The following is a 26,295-nucleotide window of genomic DNA, read 5'->3' on the forward strand; positions in this document are numbered from 1 at the left end:
TGCGAGCAGTGGGACACAGTGACCTTTACATTCAAAGAAAAATATCCCGAAAATGGTAGGAAAGTTTATGGGGACAGGGAGAGGGTTCTTTTATTCCATTTGGGCACAACACATGAAATAAAAGCAGTGGTGCCCAGTATACAATTTATTGGGGTCAATTCCTGAATCCCTCACACAAGAAAGTTGTCCAGGAAAGGAAACATCACCACACTGCTCTGGTAGCAGTGGACTGCACAGTTCAGCTACAGTCCCTGCACCAAGCTTGGCCATGTACAGGATACAGACTGCACTGCAATGCACAGGACAAGTATGTGGGCTACACTCACCTGGGAAGATATTCTTGACCACTCGGGTAGAACTAAACTATAATTTACACAAAGTCTATACTCTTTAAAAAAAAATAAAAAATAAAAAAAAAGCCGCTATTGAGCTAAGCTTAGAAGTCTGAGACCTCGGCTCCTGCATTTGTAACTCTATCAACACCTGATCACACCTTGCAGCCCTATCAGGCCACTGAAGCCAACTAATCTCTCTTAAAAAGAGCGTGAAGTCAGACTCTAGACACAGCACAAATTTGTGGGACCTACAGGAAGGTTAAGTAAATGGTAAGACAGGAAACTAGCATATAAAGTAAGACCAGGATGTTATAAATTTCTCACCTTTATTTATAACCATTATCATAAACTATCTGTTCAGTCATTTCATCTGAAAAACAAGGATAATAATTCTACTGGCTCAAGTTTTTTCCACATTATTCAAGGTTTGAGGAATGCTGTTACTATTTGTTTTGCTGAGTCTTTGGCATAATAGAACAATGGACTATGCTTCGAAAAGAAAGAGGAGAAACTCACATAAGCTCCCCAGTATTAGCAATATAATTATACAACTTTAGTAGTTAATTAAATAGGTAAAAGGAGTGATTACAAAGAAAGTGATTTTTTTTAAATGAATGAACCACATCAAAACTGTAGCACAGTTTTCAAAGGTACAAAAGAATGAGATGCAACTGCGTCTCTGTTTAATTAAAACCTGATGGCAAACTGCAGAAGCCATAGGCCCAAGGCAGCAAATAAATAAATTTCATATGCTTATAAATCATATATTAAAGTTTGGATAAGTCAGAGGTCAAACATCTCAGCACTGGCCCTGAGAATACCAATTTGCTGACTTAACGAAAATACCAGAATGCATGATGATTGCTTTGAAATACAAGTGATTTGGGTGGCTTTCCAGGTACTGGTAAAATACGTCACAGAACAAGAAAAGAATATTCTGCAGGATTTCTACTCCCTGCTGTCAGATACAGCATCTGACAGCTGTTTTGCAGCCCTTGTTTGGGGGAACCTATTCTTCCTCAGATCACACAGGAGGCTAAGGGAGAAAGAGAGATGAAGGAATACCTTGGGCCTGAGCTGCAGAGCTGTGAGAATAGCCCAGAGCCAGGAGCGCGGTCTCCACCAGCTGGCTAAAGAGCACATCTTTGCGCACCAAGACGAACTCAGCATGTTCTTCTCTGTTGTCATATTCAAGAGAGCCATCCAACTGCTCCACCACACAGAAGACAGGAATCATCAAACCTGGGAGGACACAATCCAACAGCAAAACACGGGCGTTACAAGGCAGTCTGGGCCACCAGGATGAGAAGGGAAGAGACAGTTCTAAAAGCTAGTCAGCTAAGATCAGGAATAGTGTGGGATGAGCAGGCCTGATCATTAAGGGCCCCATGTAAGCCTGCAGGTGATGAGAGTGGGTTGTCACTATAATGACTGTCCCATTGCAGCAGCATTGTTGAGGGCAGGAGCAGAAGACCTCCAATTCCAGTGATTAAAAGGTAGACTATACCAATCGGAGGTGTCTTAGCACATGGCCCAGGTCCAGGGAACTGTAGGACCTTTAATGTCTACCATTATCATCACTACCTAACACTAACTAGTATTTTCAGGTCAGCTCTGCTTTTGCCTAAAATTTTGTTTTAAAGTTGCTCATCTAAAGTACAGTACCCAATAGGTAGGCATGTTAGATTTCCAGGCCTGAGATGCTATGTGAATGTATATAGGAAAGTCAACAGGAATGTAAAAGAAGTTCTTTTCTGGATTTTATTCTTTTTTAATCTCAGTAAACAACCCATCAAGGGAGCCTGAAAAACTACAGATCATGAAAATCTCAACTAATGCTTAACTAATATAAAACATACCACTAAGTGCAAATTTCATCTCCTTGGAATTATTTTATACATGAACACAAGCTACCTCTGGGAAGAGTACTTTCCAGTGTTTGCAGAGAAGAAAACATAAACTACCCTAAAGAATAAAGCAAATTAGTCTATTTGAAAATCTGTTGAAATCTGTTGTCACTGAAATATTTCTCTGCTTCATATCAAAGTGTGAAAAGCTTAAAAATGTTTAATTCACCAAACATTTTTTAAACTTTCTTTTTTTTATTTTTTAGTAAAAAACAAAAATCGCACAGGCATTTAAATCTAAACATAGCCAAGACAGAAGAAGATCAAAGATTCACCGATGTACAAGTCATAAACATGGGCTCTGCCTCTTGTCATTCACACAAATTAGTACATTGTGGAATGAGGGTCTGCTCTGGGTCTTTTCTTTGTGCAACAAAACACAAAAGTTATGAAGGCTACACCAGCAGGCAGAGAAAGGGCTGGCAGGGCATGATGGTCTTGGTACAGGCATTCCATAATGAGAACAAGACCTCTATAAAATGACTGGGAATGGGCCCAATGCACAGAACATAGAGAAGGCTTCCAGATGCCCTCCCTGCACTGACCCCAGGTGCCTCCTGACTTCACTGCGATCTGGAAAGCAGAGAGGAGAAGCAGAGTCTCTGCAGGCTCCTGGGCCATAGATCTAGGTTTTTGTTCTAAAGATAATACAATGGTGCAACTGGTTCCCATGTGCTAATTATTATTATTAAAGATAATAAGTATTGGGTATAATTATTAAATACCATCATTATTAACAATAATCATACACATTAAGAACTGCTATCATTAAAGATCACGGTAATTATTATTAAGCCTGCACAACAGTCTAAGATGTCTCACCACACCACACTTGGGACATCTCTTGACTCAGTCATTACTCCCCACAGCAAATTCACTGTGCTTAGGACAGATTTGTGGAAAATCAAGGTAATAGTGAGGCAGACCAAATCTTAGGCCAAGAAGATGATTCGGCCTGGTGCTCCATCAAGTTTTTCTCAGTTACCGTCACTAGTTTACAGAGTATTTATTATGTTATTTATTTATGGGCGATTATTCCCAAATATACCTAAAACATACAATGAATAATACAGATTAGATATCTTCCACATTATCTTCCCGTCATTCATTCCTATAGTATTTATTCATGGTGCCTACTGTGTGCCAGGTTTCACCCATCACTCCACAGATATAAGTAAGAACAAGTCTCCTATGACTTCTGCCCTCACTGCAGCTGTACTGTAAAACCTTCTTAAGCAAGCATCATGGCATTTTACACAAGCCATCCAGGAGAGCCCTTCCCAGCCTGGATAGCCCCATTTAGACCTTTTACCTCTTGCATACTGGTATATGATCTTTGTCAAAGGAAGCAGGCTCCTCTCTACTGCTAGGGACTTAAGCATATGCACACATACAGCCACATAGCCAGCAGTGCCATAAGTTGCTTTGCCACTAGTACCTGTGTGTACATAGGTTTCAGTGCTGAAAATCCATGTGCAGTTCCTAATGTCAACATCTGAGTGTCACACATCTGGGGACCACAGATAAGGCCTTTAAATGAATCTAGCTGCTCCATAAGCTAGCATTCACCCATAACTAGATAAGTCTGAGACTGGCTGGAAAGATCCTATTAATTTCAAAGTAACAGAACAATCAGCATATACATTCAAAATATTACATAAAATCTCAGGAATCTATAACATGAAATAGACTTACATTTTCTAACTGTCAATAGGGAAACTATTTCCTAAGCATTTTAGTTCAATGCCTGAAGGGAGAAACTGTTGACTAGCGTAACAGCAGTAATTCCTTCTACTCAATCTCCTTATAGGTATCACCCACTTAAAAAAACAAGATGGCTTAAAGTGGATAAAGTGCTTGCTGTAGGAAAGAACCTGAGTTCAGATGCCTAGCACAATGTAAAAGCTATAGACGCTGGTATATGTGTCTGTAACTCCTGCACTGGGGACCAGGAAACAGGAGGATCCCTGGGGTTCATTAGCCAGCCAGCTTAACCAAAATGGCAAATTCCCAGTTCAATGAGATACTATGCCTCAAAAGTAAGACAGAAAACGACAGAGGAAGACACCCAACATCAACATCAAACCTACATATACACACAGGGCAAGACACACACACACACACACACACACACACACACACACACACACACAAACATGAACAAGGCATGCATATACAACATGTATACAAACCTACATATTCACACAGGGCAAGACACACACACACACACACACACACACAAATATCATAATAGGTTGCATTTCATTGCTATAAAAATTAATCTTTTTACTAGTACTTCATTGATTTAACAATTAGGGTTTATAATAAAATTCAGTAATTACAAAAAGATTTTTAAAAAACATGCAATTACTAATGACAATGGTAAAACAAGTGAAAAACTGCAAAATTATATAATTGAAATGAAAATCAAGACATGGGAATAAAAAGCCTTTGGAAACAGGTCATGCCTAAGGGAAGCAAGCCATAAAAGGAGGAGTAGAAATACGGATCCGAAAAGAAGTAATTATTCAGATAGTCCCATTACTATCCCCAAGCAAAGGAAGAGAAAAAGACAGGTAGGGCATTTACAAAATACTTCAAAAAATAAATTTAACAGTGGGAAGAATAAATAAAATAACTTCAATAAAAAGCAAGAGCTAAAACTCAGTGGAGTTACAGGCTATAAATGGTCACGGAGAAAGAGAAAATACAAGGAGAGCTCTGGCCCTAGCCCTGTATTTGAGCTTATGGCATTATTTTTCTTTTATTGTAGCACAAACCCATTTCCAGATGATCAAGTGGAGAACTTTGGACCTTTTGATCATAAGCCTTGTTAAGCCTTTTACAATTGCGGGAGGTAGGCAGGTAGTTTAATATGAGGACAGACACTTGGGCCCCAGCCATTTACTAAAAATCAAGACTACTTCAGGCAAGTGGGGCATATGCTGTCCTCTCCCCGTCACAGACACAAAGCAGGGCTCTCTCCATTAGAGAAACATTTCCCTGCTGTCGTTTGTTACAATGCTGAAACGGCCATTTTCACTGTGAGGAAACTGCATGCATCATTCATAGTGTGGTTAACGACTCTCCAGGCACCATCATGTGGACAGACAGGCGGGAAGATGGTTAAATGTATGAAAAGTCCTGGGGTGGAAGGGAGGTGGCCCTTGAGTCAAATCCTGCTACTGTCACACTTTGCCTGTGTCAGAGACGACTGTTGATAACTTATCTGGAGCTCTTCAAGGCTCAACTTCTCCCAGCTAAAATGAAAATGTGTGTGTGTGTGTGTGTGTGTGTGTGTGTGTGTGTGTGTGTGTAATGCAACTAGGTCATCTGAGATGCAGCTCTCAAACATGCTACCTATTTTTCTTTTTTAAGTATGAGTATTAATGCCATTTTACAGAGGAATGATCATTTCTTCAATACTTTTCAGTAAGCAATGTTCATGACACTAAAAAGTATTTCTTCAAATGGAAATGACACTAATAGTGACTGAACAGAGCCTGTCACTGAATGACCTAATGAAACTAATAATCACTGGATGGCTTATTCTACAAACAAGAATGACTGACACCATTCAACATGCCCCCGTAGCAAAAAGTGCAGCCCCAGGTGGCTCCTCTTCAATTGAGACATGTGTAAGTATAAAGTACCCTCAATTTCAATGACTTAATGCCAAAAAAGCACCAAAAATCAATGAACTGCAAAAATATTTTAGAAAATGAATTGCATGTAGAAATAATATGTGGATAAACTGAATTACATACACTGTTAAAATTAATGCTATCTGTTTCTTTAGCTTGTTTTAAGTGGGGCCGTTAGCAATCACATAAGCATCATGTATTATATTTCTGTCAGCTAATGCTGCTGCAAGCAATCTGTCAAACACCAACACACACAATGGATTCTCTCATGCAGGACAAACTCACCACAAGCCAATACTAAGGCAAGTATTGCCCTGAGCATTTCTTGTCCCACCCACCATAGGTGAGGGTCTTTCTTTTGGGTCCTATCTCTTAGGTGACCTAAGAACAGAAGCCATTCTCATTTACCTCCAGATTCCTAACGGGAATGCCTCTCATAGGCAGCCACTTACTTGCTAACACTATTAATTCTACGTCTTCACCAAGGCTCTCCCACCTTCTTTTAGTGTTCATGATCTTCAAGGGATGCTAGCATGCTGACATGGACAAATTGAGAGGAACTGGTTTAATCTCCAAAGCTCTGAGTGTTTAACCTCAACAAGGAGAGATGAAAGTCAGGCCTCATGGACATTGCCACCTAAGCTGGGGATCCAATCAGCCTACCCACCACATTACACTGTGGCCCATCATGTAGCCTAGCATGGATACCTTTACTTTTCCCTCATATTTACCACATGAGGTTATCATTGACCTCAGCTAATAAACTGAGAATCTATAATGATCAGAAAATGACACAGCCAAAGAAGAGCAGATCAACCCTGCCCATCTAAATCCCACATTCTTTGATAATATCCCAAACTCCACCCACAGAAAGCTGACAACTTCTTTCAGTCAACAAGCCTTTCCACTTGCTACACCCAGTGAGTGGCCTGTGCTGTTGGTTCAGTGAATTTTTTTAGGACTCCAGATTGTGGCTACCTGAAACAGTTTCCAAAACAAACTTCTGTTCTTAAGGTATTACAAACACCTGGAGGAAAAGACTCAAGCCCAGGGGACACACTCCACCCTCCTTCCTGGCCCCTTTGTCTTCTGAATTCACCCTCATTCTTGGAATTGCCCACTGAATGACAGTAGCTAGTCTAAGGTGATAGTGGCCTGCCTTTCTGCCCCCTCAGGGCTCCTAAGGCCCACCCATTTCAAGAAAAAAGGCAGCCACAGGACCACTCTTTGACCTGGGGCCTCCAGTCTATCTGGTCCTAACACCTAAGAAGGTTCCAGGGCTAATTGAAGATTACAAAGGCTGTGGACAGAGCCTCTCATATCTGTTCTTTACATAAACTGAACCTGAAGCAAAATACCATGTTCAACAACCTCCTCCGTAATAAATAAATCCTAGACCAAGACCTAAAAAGATGGAAGCAATTTACAGTGCAGACTTAATACAGGGCTTTCCAAAGACTGGAGAGAAAGAAAGGCCCGTCTTTTCCCTGTTACAATTTGCTTAAAAAAAAAGAAAGAAAGAAAGAAAGAAAGAAAGAAAGAAAGAAAGAAAGAAAGAAAGAAAGGAAAGAAGGAAGGAAGGAAGGAAGGAAGGGTTTACTTGTATAATCTCTCTCTCTCTCTCTCTCTCTTCTCTCTCTCTCTCTCTCTCTCTCTCTCTCTCTCACACACACACACACACACACACAGAAAGAGGAGGGAAGGGAGGGAGGGAGGGAGGGAGGGAAGGAGGGAGAGAGGGAAAGAGAACAGGAGTAACTCCATAACATTCTATGCTTTTCTTCCTACCCTAAAACAATAATCAAAGTTTGAATGCCAAGAATCACAACCAAAAACAGAAAACAAAACTAGAGTTATCGTTTACCTCCTGGTTGGGGCCACAGACAAAATTTCAAAATTAACCAAATGTGTCTTTCCTACAGTACACACTCTGTCCCTGTTGTGTCCTTTCCTTCTCCCTCAGGTACAACCTCCTGAGGTTAAGGCAGCCACGTTCCAACCCCAGCTGCAAACTCCCCCAGGGGATGATGTGGAAATTTTCTGAGATTAATTGATAAAAAGATGTGACACTTAGGAGTGGGGCTATAGCTCACGGGGTAGAACAGTTAGCAAGCATGTACAAGGCCTACAGTTCAATCTCGAACAACATTTGTTTAAAAAAGACATTACATTTTGCTATGAATGGCCTCATCATCCCTTCATCTCCTCCACTCTACACTCATGCTTCTCCTAACAAGGGAGATACAGTGTAGGAAAGCATTTGTCATCCTTCTGCAAACCTCAGGCATATGCTCACACAAATTTAAAATGTCTACTACAGCACTGAAGGCTGCCATCGTATAGGACCACAGTCTAAGTACGCTCTATGACTGAATGGAAAACCTGTGTGTGATGTGAATATATCTTCCCATTTCCTTCCAACTAAGCCTAATGGAGGAAAACTCCAGATAGTGTTCAAAAAAATTGAAATCAAGTTCTCATCAATTGTAGGGATAAAGGAAGTGTATCATTTGAGTACATGGAGTCACCCAAGGGTTCCCAGGTCAACCTGGGGCCTTCAAGGCTCCCTGATGGTGCACCAAGCTCCAACATTTCTTCCTGACCTTAAGCTGCTGTTGGTTTCATTTGTCCCTCAGACAGAGGTGAATAGCAGCAAATTCTAGGAGGTCCACAGAGGGAGGGTTACTGTCAGCTCTGCAGAAATAACCAAAGGCAAACAAAGCCATAAATACAACAGTCTCATTTCCTCTCCACCATGACTCAGAATTGGACTCACACACACACAAGTTTCAACAATAAAACCTCTTAATACCTCTCCTACCTTCCCACTGTTTTCGAACACAAGGGGTTGAGAATGATTTTCAAGCAATATTTTATTCTCGGAATTATTTGTGGTAACAATCAGATGCTTTTTTAACTCCTGACGCCGACTCTAATCTTAGGAAATTACTTGCAAACATAAGCCAGGAGTAGGTGGATATGGAGCATGACCACTGTCTCCTCGGAGGTTAGATTGAGCCTCAGAACAGCAGGAAGGAGGACCAGTTGTAGCATCCAGTACTTGTGCTTCTAGGCATATCCTCACCGTTAGAGATCACAACTCAACCTGAAGTAGGTCTGCACAATGAAGGGTAAATGTCTCCACACGTAACTTCACAGAAATTCAGTAGCAGGATCAAGTTAGGAGGCAGTTTGAAAGCATGACGTCTCAGGCCCACAGAAAACATGCTGTGGTAACTTACCTAACTAATAAGTAGTGAGCCTGCGAATGTTGCCATGGCCAGCTGAACCCATGGAAAGAAAGCCCAGGATGTCAGCAACAGCGGGCCTGTGGCTGGCTCAGGGAAAGGCTCACCTTTAGACAAATCTCTATTCTGCCACACCCCACCTCAAGCCTGACCTATAAGAGGCCCAAAATAAAACGTGGTTCGGTTTAACAAAATGCTAATTCCATTTAGACATTAATCACCTCTATTAATACTCAGTGTGGACTGTTCCCCTGGCCCCAAATTTCCTACTGTCAAATTGTTAGCATCACTGTGGGGCTCCTGTACTGTGTGAGAATCAGCCGACCAGGAATACTTTCTAGGAAAAAGATGGGCACAAGTGGATTCAGGAGCTGGTTTTCCTTGGGCAGAGGAAGCTCTCTAGACCACAAGGTCATGCATGCCCACAGTGGGCAGAGATTGCTGGTGTATGAACACAGGGCATAATGGAGCATCGTGTGTGACTCTAAGCCTGCTGCACGGGCCACCATGCACCTGACTCAGGTTTGGAGAGGCAGCTGGTCAGCAGACCTACAACGTCCTATACTACAAGGCTGCATCATCTTCTTTAACTTTGGATATTACAAAAAATTTCAAAACCCTGGTATATTGCTTCATAATACTTAATTCAAAATAAAAAAAACTAAAAGTTCTTTTCACTCTTGTTAAAGTGTGCACATCAGAAGATTCAATTGGGGCACTAAAGTGACTGTAGCATACTTCAATAATATCGGGATTCTTGCTTTCTGGACAAAAAATGTTTTATTCTGTAGGTAGGTTTCTAAGTGAGTAGGTTTTAAGAAACATTTAAGAGAGCACACATTTGCCTCTGCCCTTTCTCAATACCCGGTGTGCAGAAGCTATCTGCTACTTAGAGTCCCCAAAGCCAAAAGAAGAGAGTCGATAAAAATCATCCTTATGCTATTTGCTTCATTACTTTGGGTTTTGAGCTCTACCTAAATATTATTTTATCTAATTCAAACCAATTTTTTTAAATCTTTGATTAATTTCTCCAGTGTAGTGTTAAAGAAAGGTTAACTGTGCTGAGGTTTTCTAGCAAGGAATTAATAAAGGAATCAAGTACTCACTCTCAATAAGACAAAACTAGCTATATTTCTAGTGGGAAAATTTCATAGCACAAGCATGTTTCCTTTGGGGAGTTTAACTCAAAAAAAATTATTAAAAATTGAGATCAAACACTGGTGCAAAGCCTCAAAGGAAATCATGAGAGTGGAAAGATTTTTATCAAATAAAAACTGAAAAGTTTTTATATTAAAAAAAAGGTTTCTCCCTCATAAAAAAAAAATTCTACTATGTTTAGAGTTCAAACGGTAAAACATTTATGGATCTTTAACAGAAATGTAAAAGAAATGATCACTATGAAATAAATGAATGTGGACTCCACCCAGCTGAGCCTCCATGAACAGACAAGAGGCATTCTCTTCCCCAGGCCCTGATTCTCATCTCCATCAAATGCCTGTGGAGAGCAGAGACAAACCAAGCCCAGAAAGCAGAGACATGGGGAGGGAGAAAAAAGGAGACCAGAGAGTGTCACAAAGTCAGAATCATGGTGTGAGTCCTTCCGTTCCCTCAGGGGACAATGAGATCTCTGGCTTACAATAGGGAGGTCATTATTACCTTGACTTGGATGGAGTTAACAAAGCCAGGGAAACAGGGTCTGGAGGAATACTTCCCAGACACAATGTTTCAAGTATACATGTACCTATGTTGTAACTTACAGCACTCATTTAATAAAAACAGAAGACTAGTATTTTTTCCTCTGTGTAGTTCTGGCATTCTCTTTATAATCTAAGTATTTCTAAAATATTATATTAAAATATTTTTAAAACTAGAGAAACTGTGTAAGCCATTGCCTATGAAACACACTGAAATTCTCGTTGCTTTGTTTTTCTGAGACATGTTTTCACTCTCTAGCCCTGGATGGCCTGGTACTCACTATGTAGACCAGGGTAGTCATCCTCTGTACCCCCCCAAAAAACCTTGAGTGATTCTCCTGCCTCTGCCTCTCTCATGTTAGGATTACAGCATGAGCCACCACACCCAGCTTGAAAATACTATTTTCATCCTTACCATGATCAGTCAAAGGCAAAGGAAGAATGTGATTTCATTTTTTTATCAAAATGTTTCTAAAGTCTAAGATTTGTTTCCTGAATTAAAAGTGAGATCTCCTTGCCCTACATAAAACATAAAATTCTACCTTCCACCAAGCAAAAAGCCCTAGAACATTTCAGTAGTATTTTAAACTTCGGGTGTAATTCCAGATATGTACATCTCAACTTCAAAGAGATTTCACTTACCCTAGATAACTAGATTTATGAATTCTTTTATTTCTGAAGTCATTCCTAGGTCTGAAGCTGAATCTCGGGATGCGGCACCTCAAGGCTATAGTTTCCAAACAGCTCTCATGTCACAAGAACACAAAATAGCCAGCAGACAAGCCCAGCATTGAGGAGAGGATTCTGTGTGGGGTTAGCTTACAAGCAGAGGTGCAGGTCCGTGGGCACAGCAAAGCAGGGTGGAGGGTTTGGGGTGGGGCGGGAAGTATTATGTCTCAGGACAGGGATGCCAGGTCTGAATGAACATGGGTGAAAAATGTACATACCAGCTCCCATGAATGCAAGTTCACCTGTCTATTTTGTTAACAGAAGGACAGACAAACATATCTGTTTCCAGACCAAGCCTGTGTTTATTATACACCAGGTTGGCTGTAAGGAAGGTGGCTTCCTAAGGCATTCTATCAGAGGCGCACAGAGCCGCATCCCAGAAGCCTTCCTTGGTGAAGAGGAATTGTCTCTCTCAGCCTTGCTTTCAAGCTATACATCAATCTTCAATATAATTATGTTTGACAGAATAGAAGCTCTTGGCAGTTAACTTGTTTACAATAAATGCTTAGTTTGGGTACATGGGCTGTATTTCAGTCTTACAAATATCAAACACAAACCTACAACGGTCCCATTATGAGGCTGGGAATTATTTTGCTATAAATCTTTTTATTGGAGAGCCAAGGGGTTTACTTTGCAGCTTGTTTTCCACTAACCAATGGAACAGTGTGAAGAGAGGTGCATTGATACCCTGACCCTGTGCTAATTGGAATCCCAAACATTTCTATTGGACAGTTCACAGTCATCCTGAACATTCAAGTTGACTACAGTTTTCCATGGTGGCAAAGAAACACAACACAAATGATCCCACTATAGTAACATCATTCCTGACCGCTCTTTTTCTCTCCAGATCTCTTGGGAACTAATGATCACTGGCAGAATTTAATGGTAAGCTCCAGTTTGGGGTGGAGAATATAAGTTAACCATTAAAAAATGTGCTTAAGGCACAAACTTGCTATATGAATGAGCCTGTAAATGGAGTTAGTTTTGCTGAAAATTACCTACACATTCATTTGAGAGAGGCAGAAAAAATCAGAATCACCTTATTTACCCTTGAAAAGTGACTTTACCTGGGTCTTCAACCTGGAACGACTTCCCATCCCAAGAACAATGTTTTCTCCTTGGACTCCCCTCAGCAAAGGGATCTGAGACTCCTGATACCATATTGCCAAATCTAAGACACAGAAACTTGTCTGAATGTGGCTTTGGACCTCAGTGAAGCCAGCAGTTCAGCACACCTACTCAGCCTGCCTCTTCTCCAGAGAGGCTACTCTGCCATGGACAACCCCTGTCATTGACTCTCAGGGAACTTGCGAGCCTTCATCAAGAAAACCCATGTCCTCTCGTTTCCACTTCCTATGTGAACAGACATTCATGACAATCCAGTTCTAACACGGCATTAACATCCAGAAAAGACCATCTTAAGACTTTAGCAGAAGTGTATTTTCCAAAGTAAGACTGGAAAATTCAGTCATTTCAGACAGAGATTCAATTTTCTTTCCATCAATGTTACAATAGCGGGTAACATACATAAAGTAAAATGTCTTAACTCTCAGCTTCTAAAACAGTAGCCATTGATGCATAGGTCTCACAATTTCATAAACAGGTGAGAAAGAGAAATATTTTCATTCCATTATCAACTTCATATATCTTTCCTGTTATTAACATTAGCACTAGTTTACAATGTGAACTAATGGAAAGTTGTTTAAATCGCCTAAAATAATCATTCCTTTTATAAAAATTAAAGACATCCCCCCTTAAAACCTTGACTACTTAATTGCTATTTGCTCCAGAGAAGAGGGGGAAACATGGAGAAGGTGGTTGTATGAAAGAAATGCCACTTTTTATTGTACAACAAAAATTCCCTCTGAGGCAAAAAGATGCTATGCCAAGTTCCACCCAGAATTAACGTTTAGGTTCAAACTGTAAAGTCCAGAAAAAAACAGAATCACTAATAGATGCTTAGAGCTCAGCCCTGTTAGGTTATGTAAATGTAAAACTGAAAAGCCATCGAGGACAAAAGTATTTTAATGAAGGTGCTATTAACTAAACACTATGCACAGCGTTAAATTTTAAGCTTTTTTGGATTGTTCAATATAAATTCCCCTCTGAAGGGGATTATTCCCAGGATGGATCAGGGCTTTTGGACCCTCCACCATGTGATATGCCACCAACCTTAATCCATCCTGTTGCAGCCCATAGAAAGATCTTATCAAGTGAGGACCTCGAGAAAATGTTTAGAAACGCATCAAGAAAATAGTCCTTTCTAAGTATGTCAATTGAGTGCAAGCGTGGGCTATAACTGTGCTAGGGGCCTTCAGAGCTTCTCCATGAAAGGCTGTTGGCCTACCATCACTTTATCACTAGGTTTGCAGGAACTGTTAGGTTTCCCAGTAACAAACCCAACCCAGAGTGGAAACATAGCTAGTTGATGGCTGTCTGCTGCTATTCTCTCATCGAAGTAAGTGTGGGCTGGGGGAAAGAAGACAAATGGATGTATATAATAGTTCACAAGACTGAGAATGAAAGCCAGATGCACTGTGTTCAAGTGACAGTCCACACTACCTGAGTGACAGCAGGTAACATGAAGAAAAGGATGTTCAGGCTCCTCCATGTACAGGGAGAAGAAAGACAGCTGTAGGTGGCCTCCAGTTTGACTTCCTGAGGACTTAGGGAGGAGGCTCACCTAGCTCTTGCTTACATTTGACAAGCCATCATTTCGGTGGACATTTAGCTTCACAGGTTAAAAGGGGGTCACTTACACCTCAGGTAGAACTCAAGAAACTGTCACATCCTTAGGCAAAGTGCACACTTGTGGTGCCCAGGCGCTCTCCCACCGGCTTTTCTGTGAACTTCCCAGGGAAGGCAAGCCAATGCAGATCCCAGCTAATAAACACCACAGAAGACGAGAAACACTTTGGTTATCCTGCATTGTCTACAAGCCTAAAAATTTGTACACTGTGTGACAGGTCCACCTCATTTTTCTTACTGATGTTTTTATTATTCCTTCACTCAATTAAAGCAGAAATGGATATTGCATCTTCTGACTGTATAATTGTTATTGTAATCTGTTTTCGATCACTGCTTGGAAATGGGTCCAAAACAACATAAAGTCTCTACTGCCTCAGAAGACAAGCCATTTTCTTTTACTACGACACTTAAAGAGACATTTATCATGGGGCTCTGTTACCATCTTTAGATTATGACAAAAGAAAGTTTTGTTCTATTAACCAAAAAAGAAAAAAATAATGTTTCAAAAACACAGCAATTTTAAGAGTTTTATATGAACGTACTTTTCTAATAAGCTATCAGCAATATCAGTTTTGGCTTTCTTTATATGTGTAAATACCAGAGCGGTGAAATGCTTAATTTTCATGCTGACACAATCAGAAAAATATCAAAATATGGTTTCCTTTTTTAACTGTATGCCTTTGGTCATTTCTCTGGAGTCCTGTGGTTCTCTCTGCAAAGAAAATATTGTCTCGTGTAAAATAAGACGATGAGTTATGACAGAACTGATACACGTGTTTTCCAGCTATGTACCAAAACCAAGCAGGAACCTTGTGAAGGAAGAAAAGGATAAACTGCTGCTAATGCCCTGAAGCCCTGATTATTCCTGTGGATGCCTGCAAATTGACTTCAGTGTTTTAGCAAACACTCTGTTATCTGGAACCCATTTTTACCCACATCTGTACAAGTCTTCATGCAGACAAAGACTGGCATTGAGCTCTGTACAACCATTGAATGGGCATCAAACAGTGCTGCAAAATGTATCACTTCTATAAGCAGCAGCTCTGAGCTAGCCTCTTCCTTTAGCTTTTATATCTTTCTCTTTTTTTTTTGTTAATACCACAGTTGAATAACCAGCTACACAAGGACGGAACTCTGTTGTGATAATAAGGCAACTAGTTAAGAGGAGAAATCCTTTAGCCTCATACAGTAACTAACAGTATCAGCAACATACAAAATAGAAAAATATGCTTCCTCAGTGGGTTTTATTATCCTAATGGATCAGACCAACAGCTAGCGGATGTGCCTGCTGTACACTGACATGACTTGCTGGTGTAACTATATTCCAAGGTTTAAATGGTTGACACTTACATTAATTTACTTTTGGTTTGATTTGATCTGCTTTGCTGGTTTGTTTGTTTGTTTGTTTTTACATTTTTATGCATCACTCTACCTGGTAATTATAATATCCACTAGATTTGTCTTTTTATTATTATCATTATTTTAGCAAAAATTAAAGGGATCTTTACATATAATCTATCGTGAAGCTTTACTCTCTCTCCTTCAGGGACTTTCTTATTTGGGCTTTAGAGACATAGATATTAATTTTAAAATACATGCCATAAATTCTGGTGTTATAACTGCACATCTAAAACATATTTATACATTTACAGCTTCTGATCTGGCTTGTTGTTAATCTGCAGTTAAGGAAAGCTTCATGAGTAACAGCCAAAGGCAGAGTAGATCACACTTTCTACCACCTTTCGTGCCACCAGATTATACTGATTTTATCACAATTTTTTAATCATTTGCAATTAATCAATAAAACAATTCTATTAGTTGAAAATTTATATATATTGCAATTGTATTCCATGATTTTGAAAACTTTATCATGGAATTTTTTGTTGGTGGTGTCTGTGGATTTCTGAGATCAAGTCTTGCTGTATGCTCAGACTGGACAGGAACTCAATATTTGACCCAGGCTAGCCTCAAACTCAGAATTCTCTTGCTTCATCTTCCCAAGTGCTGATATTACAGGCATAAGCCACCATCTCCAATGTCACAGAACATTTTTACAGAAACACCATGGTATGTCAGGCTTATGGAGTGCATTTCCACATAAAGGAAAGAAATAACCCGTTCAGTTGCTCGACAGCAATAAAAGAAGTAACGTTTCTTCGGAAAATGGAGAACAGCACAATGGAGAAGCTACACCTGTGCCTTTAAAGAAAAAGAAAGAAAGCTCTGGAAGTCCCCACCTGACTTTTGTTTTAACTCATACCTCGACTGCACTCAGACATTCACGTTGTCTCTGGAGATGCCAACCACTTTATCCACAAGCAGCGGATGACAAATGCTTTGTGTTTAGAGATCTGTTTCTAAGACGTACACACTTTCAAAACCTCTCCTCTACTTTAACAGAAATTCACAGCTCACCTTACTGGCTCGCTAAATTAATGTTGAAGAGCCCTGATGACTGGAAGCAAGGTAAGATCTATACAATCAAAGCCAGAAGAGGGAAATCACTCCTTTTTCAAATTGCCATAAAGAAAATAAGGAAACTAAAAGGCAAACTCTTCTTCATTTTTTTCAGCTAAGTATAAAGGTCTCCTACTTGAAACCATTTTCAGTTACCCCCCCCCTTTTTTTTTCAAAAAATAATGAGTTAAAATGTATGGGTTCAATCCAACATTTCACTGCTGTTCCTGTTCTCGGGGAGCAGGGGGAAGAGGACATGCTGCCAAAGCTTCTGAGATGAGAGTTTGGGCTGCTAATTTCCCGTTCACAAAATCTAAATTCTCCTTATGCATCTCCTACAACTCATGAACTAATACGAAACAGTATTATATCACTGCAAATTGAGACATTTTTATCAAAATAAAGAGTGATGATGCCAACATTTCATTTGTCATTTCCCACTTGTCACTTTTCACTGACAAACTGTTACACATACAACTTTTGTCAAATGCTCTGTCTTTAAATATGTTCCAAAATGCCATTGTACCTCAGTATCAGTGTAAAAAAAGACAGTAGAAGTTACTATGTTACTACACATTTCTTATAGAGCTTTTTAGAGCCTACTTATTAAATAAAAATATATAACAATCTTAGTTAGTTGCATGCTTCCTGCTATGAAAAATGGCTTTTGGCATCCTGAAATAAAACAAGCTGTGTACACAGTTTATATACCAAATGTGGAATTATTTGTTTTAATGGTAAGAAACCTATATCATAATTCTATCTCAACAGAAACCAAAACGCAACTCTCAAATGATATGTCTCCAAAGAAACTGATATAATATGGAATATATCTAACTCTGTTAACGTAGCATAGTTCTTAAATATTCACATAAACGGGTACTTCATTGATTTCTTATTTCACAGAAGAAGAAAAAGAGGAAGAGAAGGAAAAAAAACAGCAGCAGCAGCAGCAACAATGTTTCAAATTACCAAAGTAAAGCCATGCAGCCTCACAGCTGTCTCTACAGCAGCACCAAAAAAAAAAAAAAAAACCATAATCTTGTCTGAAATAACTAATTTTCTTGTCCTTAAAATTACTCAAATTCATATTCTCAGATATCTGCTAAATGATCGTAAATCTATGTCCTCTTCCTAAGGAGAAAAAGGAATTTAAAAAGAAAAAGAGTCAATACAGGAAGGAAATCTAGGATGTACAAACTAACTCTGCTTGCTGGTCACAACCTCCAGGAAATGAAGGTATTATTTTCTGCACCAGTTAAAAAACAGGTGCTTAAGGGACATCTCTATAGCTTTAACACCACACACACACAGAGACACACACACACACACACACACACACACACACACACACACAGAGGAGACAGAGAGAGAAAGAGAGAGAGAGAGAGAGAGAGAGAGAGAGAGAGAGAGAGAGAGAGAGAGAGAGAGCGCACCACTACAGCATATCTTCACTATATAATGGTCAGTGAGTTTCTGCTGATGGAACATGAAACTTCCAAAATTACTTGAAACACCAAATTACACTCAGGACTTGAGGGGCGGATACCCTGTGTTCTGTTTAATGTGTATGTTCCATTGCATATATTTTTTTAACCAAGTATGTCTTTATTTTAATAACAGGCCAAGGGCTAAAAACACTTTCACGAAGAGCGATTTTTCTACCTCAGCAAAACTACAGAGGACACGTTAGCCTGTTAGATGACCCCAAAACCTAAGTTCATACTTTAAAAGACCTTAAACCTTTAGATTTACAATAGTAATAACAGTGTAGCTAGGAGAGGGAAGCTTTCTCTCTTGAAGCATTGAGTCCTCCCTACAAACATATGTTCCAACTGTCAGTATACCTTATAGCATTCGTCCTTGGAAACAGAGCTCTCTCCATGTCCCAGTGTTAACAATTCTATTTCTAAGTATTTTGTACATTTCAATATTATATAAATATCTGTACTCTTTCCTATTGACACTTCTTTCAGAAAGTAAAAGGATTGCTCCTCTACAGCTAATATCATGTCTACACCTGACCTGATCCACATTTCCTTGACTGTTAATTGAAAAGGAAATGTTCCACATGTAGACAATTAAGCTAACTGTTGTTGTAGGTGATGTTTGGCTCTAAATGAGGTCCTGCCTAACAATCTTGCTCACATTTGTGTCTGTTCGAATGCATCAAGTATGTACTGTAAATGATGCTTTCCCCTTGCAACAAGAAGGCTGTGTGCTTGAACAGGCCTGGAAGCAAGGGCAGCCATCTACTTCAGGCAGCTTTGCTATAAGGTAACTTCAGCCAGCAGCTCTCCAATAAAAATCCAATTATTTTTACAGCAAAATGTTTTTCAAAAATAAGCATTTTTCCCCCCAGGAGGAGCAGGTACTTCAATAAGACATTCACAATGTTTAAATTCCATCCCTCCCCCCAAAAAATTAGAACATTTAACACCCCCTATTTAAAAAAAAAAGATTTAAAAAATCATAGGGAAAAGAAGACTACCAAAGATTTGTGATGTTTAATGCCTCCTATCAACAAATACACCATCTGGTATAGCCAAGTGCTGTCCATTCAGTTTAAATAAAGCTGTCTGAAAGTTCCTCTTGAAGCCAAACATTAAAAAGTGAAAATGCTTGCGTTAACAATGAATGGACACAACAACTCAGTGCTTCTAAAGCATCACTGGCCAGCCCCTTCCAGCAGTCCAGAAGGGCAGCGGCCTGGCACTCCTCTGTAGAGGAGTCCCAGGCCCCACTTTCATTTTGGGCTGGTGGAGGCATTCCACACAGCAGAACTGGCTTTTAGAGGTTCAGGGTCATCTGATTCTCGGTTAATTCATCTTTAATAATGTCCTCTTTTTCTACATCTTCAAATAGATCTGTAAGTTTTAATCAACAATTTCGCAAATATAAATTTCCCCACCATTAATCATTCTTTCCCCAAGTCCTTATGGAGTGAATTACTAGCTGAGAGGGGACGCCAATTCTAGTAAGTGAATGTCACCCAGCAGGGATATAAAGCTGTCAACACCACAGGGCTCTTGCCTGTCTAAACTCTCTCCCAGCCTTCATATGTTTTTTAAAGAGATATTAGCCTTTTTTTTTTTTCCTGAGGACCTTCTACAAAAGCTGACTGTCATATACATCTGAACACTCCCATTTCACTGCACGCATGCTTTGAAAACACAACATAAATAAAGAGCAGAAACATCCTAGGGGACATGGAAAGGACAAAGTAACACTGGTGTAGATGCTAATGAGCTGACCACATGGTAAACAAGGCACTGAGCTAGCCTAAGTTTCTTCTTAAAAGACAACTCTAGAGACTGTGAGGGAGCATCCACCACTGCAACTGGTTCAAACCAGACACTATGAGAATGCTCCCCCTTTTTTTTATGAATATCTAAGTCTCATCAAAAATCCTAACAAGTTCCCACTCCTTAAAACAGAGAACAGCAACAGAACTTACTCTTGCAGCCAACCAAAAACATTTATCTCTCCCTGCTTATCAAAAGCAGTGGGATAAATTGCTATTTTACTGAGCAACCAATTAACGTAATGATTTCCCCTATTTCTGTGAGAACAAATTTCAGGAAGAGCTCAAAAGAAACAAGGCATATGCCTCCCAGTACTGAGCTCTGTGTACATACGTCCATCTTCATAGCATGGACAGAGTGCAACAGATCTGAAAATGATAAAAAAAAATGACTCAGCTATAAATATTTGTGTGGTTATCTATGTTTGTTTTATAAAGAAAATCAACAAAAGGATGGTAGAAATACAATCTATTATATGTTTACTCTAGGTTAAAAGAAAAAAGTTTCAATTAGGAAGTATTTTTAACTAGAAATACACTTTGAACAGCTTTTAATTTAAAATATACATTTTTAAAAGGCTTGGCTTTCCTCTAGTCTCTATACATGATTAGAAGTTACAAAGAAATAAAATTATTAACATCTTGGTATACATGTGGAAACTTTATAGACTGAAGCCAACAAAATAATTATTAGCATTCAGTTGAAATCTCATTATAAAATTTTATATTCTAAGTTGTTATATTTTGAAGGTCTCTAAATTAATTTATTTCCAAAGAATCTATAATGCTATGGATAATTGAGCTTAAGTCCACCATACACATATACACTCTTACTGTTAGGTACTGCAAAAGTTGTATGTTAAGGTAAAATGCTGTCATTGCATTTCCAGTTTGGGAGGCATCTAATAGGATTCTCACTATTTCTAAATTAAGTGGAGCTTCCAAGGTGGTGAGCAGAGAAGTTTATTGAAATAAATCTATTATTCTTCACAAAGGCAATAATTTTAATGTCGATCAAATTTAGAGCCCATGGTCAAATGCAACTATAATTTCAGAAATTTTGCAAAGGAATTAGCACCCCACACTAAAGGTACCCTGATCAGCAGACTGAAGTAGTTTCTTTCATAGTTCATTATGACATAAAAAAAACTTTGTTGAAGGGCAGCACAACTTCTAGCAGTTACATTCTAAACCTTGAGGACCTCAGAGAGTTGAGAGCCTGCAGTAAAGTAACAAAAAGAGACAGAAATTCCAAGTCTAAGATTATAAAAGGAGACTTTCAGGATACCCTTTCTCCAAGGATTTCCAAAACTGTTTCACCAGACATTAGCAGCACACACAGCATCCCAAGCTTGGCCCTACTGTAACTGTGATGTAGTCCTCTCCATTATGTACATATGGTGATTACACAGCAAGGCTAGAGTCATTGCTCCAGTTGTAGGATAATGCACTCATGAACCCCATGTTTGAAAAGTGGGTTACAGTATAATTGGGGCTTCTTTCTTCCTTCCTTCCTTTCTTTCTTTCTTTCTTTCTTTCTTCCTTTCCTTCTTTACCTCATTAGACTATATTTTCATATCTCTAAATGGTACTATACAGAAGTCAAATCATTTTTTCAAAACTTTAAAAATTGAGAGGAGGCTCCTTCTCAAGAGAAATGGCCAATTTAAAGAATTGAGGCAAGTGACCCTTAATGTCTACCACAGAGAAAAATAATTAAAAACAGAGAAGTGTCATCTTATTAGGCACATAGAGATGGTGCAAATTAAATATTTACTCCAAAATTCAATGTACACCACTGACATGAGGGTGGGGCCTTACAACTAAGCTTTACCATGAATTTGTATCATTTTATGCTGGTCAATATGAAGAATTACATTAAACATAATTTGCTGCTGAAAACATCTGGGTTGAAGGGGAATCTCTGGCATAATAAAATTAAAGGCATGATTTATCCCAAACAAAAAAAGTCTGAATACTATGTAAATTTGTACATTTCATATTTAAGAGACAGCTAGTTGACTGGCCTGCAACCTAAAAATTATTTTAGTACTTAAATTTTTCTCTGGTCCTATTTTGTAAGGTTACTTTACTAACCACTTTAAAGAAAGTATTTGTAGAAGTAATGAAAACATCAAAAGGCTGTCTTTAAATAATATTTAAATTTTGGGTGGGGAAGCAGCAGGCAGCAAATAAAACTGCTCGCTATTTTTCACCCAATTCTCTAATTCCTAACAAAGTTACAAATGCCGACGTCTAGACTCTGCAGGCAACTTTCAGCATCAAATCCACTAAGAACATAATGGATTTACGGTACTTCTGTTTTTCCTAGAACTTGTCTCTCGGTACTGTCCCTGCTACCAAAAAACACCAAAACCATCTCTCCTGCTCTAGGCTGATTCTCCCTCTCTGTCCCACTAAAATCGAAGCATACAAGCTCCAGCCCTAGAACAGATCCGAGGCAAGGCAAAGGAGTTAAACACGAAAGAGCTCTCTAGGAAAATCTAGAAACAGTTAGCTGGCTGTGACACAGACCTGCCAACACCTCGGCACACGGTGGCAAAGTGCCCAAAAAATGCCACCCTCTGGGTAAACCACTTTCTTGTTTTAACTCGAGATGAAGCTACTACCAGTTGCGGAGAGGCGACAAGGGCATTATTTGGCAACCTGGATTTGACTTCCTGTAATCCTACACCGAAACAGCGCCTAATCAACCTGAACCCTGACACCCAGGCCATTATCACTGGGCCTCCGGCTGCGCGCACCTCCCAGCTCCGGGCTGTTACCTCCCACGGCCTTGGCCACGGCGCCGTTGGGCCTCCCGCGGGCTCCCATGGGGCTGCCGTTCTGCTCCAGCCGGGCCACCTTCACCGGGGGAGGCCCCTTGACGTCCGGGCTGCCGCTCCTTCGGTCGGGGCTGTCCCGCAGACACGGGCTCTCGCTCCGCCGCTCCATGCTGCTCCGATTTGGAGACAAAGTTCCCACCGGCAGGTCGCAATAAAACGCGCAGGGACCTAGGGAGGGGGCGGAGGGGAGGAAAGGGGGAGGGAAAAAAAAAGAGGGAAAACCGCTCACACACGTGATAGACGATCAGGCCAGTGCGCTGCACCGCAGCCACACAAACTTCCTCCCACGCTTCAGAAAGGTCCCAAAGGGGCCCCGGGTAGCGGATCCCAACCTTAAACTGGAGGCTCCAAAGCTGCCCAGAACTTGAGGTACTGAGACCTGCTCAGTTGCAGGTCCCAAGAGTTAGCCCTCAATGGCATGGACAGAGTCGCAGTTCATAGCACTTAGTGCTCCATTCATAGCGGGCAACGCTGGCATTAGCCCTTCTCCGATGGAGAGCCCCCAGCCCCCACTTGGGGGTGGTCAGGGTTTTGAAATGAGAGTACTTCAAAGCAAGAGGTCCCACCCGGCCTGGGAGGGAGCCAGGACATACACGGATCCTTAAGCAAATTAATTGCTTGATAAATGTGCTGTGAATGGCCAGGCAGGAGCCAAAGACTTGATCAATGGATCCATGGAATCCCCGCTTTTTACCTTTATGGATCAAGTACACGAGTACACTTGTGTACACACACACACACACACACACACACACACACACACACACACACACTTTTGCACAAAAAAGTAACTATAATTCCACAGGAATGAGCATCCCAAACACTTTGAGGTTTGTAGGCTATGCTCCATCACAAGATTACAATTATTTCGGAGCATTCTTATCTTTATCTGATCTTGAGTGCTTTTTAAAAAGCCAATAAGCATAAAACATACGCGAAAGAAATTTAGATTATCCGATGCGGGAGCAGACCTCATTAGTCCTAATTTCTAAATCTGGGAAGTTTTTCTCGGGGGTTCCTAGGTGGGCAGCGCTCCACGCAGTTCTCCGCAGTACTCTCAATTTTGGAGGAGTGACCCGGAAGAAGGGAAAACACCTGATGAAACGGCGCCCCAATTGTTACTGACACTCGGGAGAGGAACCCCGAATACACCTGGGGCTCTGAGAATCCTCCAGGGCGCTTTGGATGCGGGAGAAGCCTAGGCGCTGCGGGTGGAAGAGACAAGGTAGAGGTGACAGAGAGGGGAAGGCAGAATTCGAGAGATGTAGGGAGTGTGCGAAGGGTACCGGGAGAGGGTTCCACCGCACTTCCCGGCTTCGCCTAAGGCGCGGGAGAGCGGGAGCCGGAGCCGGGAACGACCGAGGAACTTAGCGCGCCCTGGGCTTCCCGAACTCCCGGCGCCGCGCGAGAGCCCTCGCCCAGCATACTTACTGCTCACGGTCTGTCTGAAACTTGGCTGGCTGGGGCTCTGTCCATGGAGCAAAAGTAGAGAATCCAGGGTGGAAAGTTTCTGGTGATTTGCAGTGTTGTCCTAGTCTTCCTTTCTCTTTCCTCTTTCCCCCTTCCTTTTCCTCTTCCCCGGGTCCTAGCGTTTAAGGTCCTGGGTCAGGGTGTCTTCTGTTCGGAGATGGTTGTTATGATGATGGGGGGGGGGGATGAGGGAGGAGGAGGAGAGGGAAAGGAGGACTCCTCCTAAGGGGCACCCGAGCGAGCGGGGGAGGGGACGGCGGAGGAGGGGGAGAGAGGGGGCTGAAAGAGCCTTTCACACCTTCGGGAAGGAGACCGGTTCTGGAGAGAAAGGGCTAAGGACTGGGAGGCTGCGGCGGCTGCCGGCTTGTACCGCCACTAGCTCGAGAGGAGGCGCGGCCGGAGCCGCGGGGACCGTGCCACCAAGAGCGGAGAAGGCGCGGAGACCCCGGACCGTGAGCAAGAGAAAACGCAGCGGCCGCCCAAGCTGTCACCTCCAACCTCTCCCCTCGCGGCCGCCTCTGCCAGAAGCCAGAGCCGGACTCACTGACAAGCCACAGAGAGAGACACACTGAGAGGGAGATGATTATTAGTTGCGTTGAGTCATCAGGCAAAGTGAGTCCTTTTGGGTTGTCCTCGGTTTCCGATTTCTCCCCCTCCCCCTTTCGGTCCCCAGATCTAGCGCCTTCAAAATAATAATTTGGGGTGGGGGTAGGGGAAGTCTCTGGGTTATTTCGGGATGGGAATGGGGGGGACGGATCTAAACCCAAGCCAGACTGGTCCACCGCAAGGAAGGAGGGGAGTGGGGGGCGGGGAGGAGGGCTGGGGAGGTTGCGGGGGGAGGGGGGCCCCGCCTGGCAGGAAATTAAACATCAATCAATCAATCGCTGTGAGCACGGCGATCCAACGAGCCGGGCTGCGGAGGAGGCATAGGGATAGGCGAGGGGGTGGGAGGCAGGGAGAAAGGAGGAGGAAGGGGAGAGTTGGCGGTGGGAGCGGGGTGGCAAGGACCTCATGCACCGGGCGACGAAGGACGGATGGCTGAGGACTGAGTGCGGCGCGAGGCGGTGGCCACGGCCGGCGGATGGGTGCGTCTGGGCGCTGACGAACGCCAGGGCCCAGGGTCTGGTCCTCCTCCTTGTGGCAAGTCCAGGGAGCAGCCGCCTCGCCCAGCCCCTAGGCGCACTCGTCCCGGCGCGCAGGCTGCGGCTACTAGGCGGGCGCTCGGTGTCGCGGCTCGCCGCAGAGGCGCAGACTGGCGCGCGGGAGGCGGCAGGCGCTGCCTGGTCTCCAGGCTCTGCTAACTGCGCCGAGTACTTTCGACTTTGGAGATAGGAGGGCGATCGCCTCCCCCACCCACCGCCTCCGCCCACCACCCACCGCCTCCGCCCCTCGAAGCAACTTTTCTCGGTGCGAGCGAGCTCCTCAGCTGCTCCGAGCCGACCGACCCGGCCCGCTGCGCTCCCGGGTGCGCTTGGGGAAGGCCGCTTCTCCCCCCGATCGGGCGCGGCCGCGGGTCCGAAACAATAGCCCGGGTGTCCCGAACGCCTGGGGCGAGCCACCGCCCGCCGGGCTGTGGGTGGCACTGGAGAGAGAGTTGCTCGGTGGGCGCAGGGTGGGATGCATTCCTGCCACTCTCGCCACGCGGGCGACGTTGTGAGCGCCACTGCTCGGGCCGCCGGGAGGCCGGGACGTGGTGCCGGCCGGGGCGCTGGGGCTGCGCGCCCTCGGGTTGTGGCAGTGGGGCTCCCGAAGACAACCGAGTTCGGGAGCGAGCAGAGCCGAGCCGTGGGGACCCAGCCTGTGCCCCGCGAGCGAGGCCGTGCCGACGCGTCCCTAGCCAGTCCCTCTAGGGCTTAGGAGCCGCAAACTTTTGCCGACTCCCGCGGCCCTCGCCTCCCGGCTCCCGCCGCGGT

At 42.4% G+C, this 26,295-nt stretch overlaps 1 protein-coding gene across 3 annotated transcripts in view; it reads right to left on the reverse strand.

The window, feature by feature from the left end:
- Satb2 (SATB homeobox 2) overlaps positions 1-24,558 on the reverse strand; it is a 167,611-nt gene extending 143,053 nt beyond the window's left edge. The window contains exons 1-3 of one of the 3 annotated variants that reach the window (XM_035440955.1): positions 24,344-24,558; positions 22,832-23,080; positions 1,401-1,577 (exon numbers count right to left, since the gene is read on the reverse strand). In XM_035440955.1, the coding sequence (XP_035296846.1) occupies positions 1,401-1,577; positions 22,832-23,021 (367 nt within the window). In that variant the 5' untranslated portion in view covers positions 23,022-23,080; positions 24,344-24,558. The remainder of the gene's footprint in view (positions 1-1,400; positions 1,578-22,831; positions 23,081-24,343) is intronic. The other 2 variants (XM_027396913.2, XM_035440954.1) reach the window with 2 other exon arrangements.
- Between the last annotated feature and the right edge of the window lie 1,737 nt (positions 24,559-26,295).

The sequence above is a fragment of the Cricetulus griseus genome, chromosome 2 (assembly GCF_003668045.3).
Source record: "Cricetulus griseus strain 17A/GY chromosome 2, alternate assembly CriGri-PICRH-1.0, whole genome shotgun sequence".
NCBI lineage: Eukaryota > Metazoa > Chordata > Mammalia > Rodentia > Cricetidae > Cricetulus > Cricetulus griseus.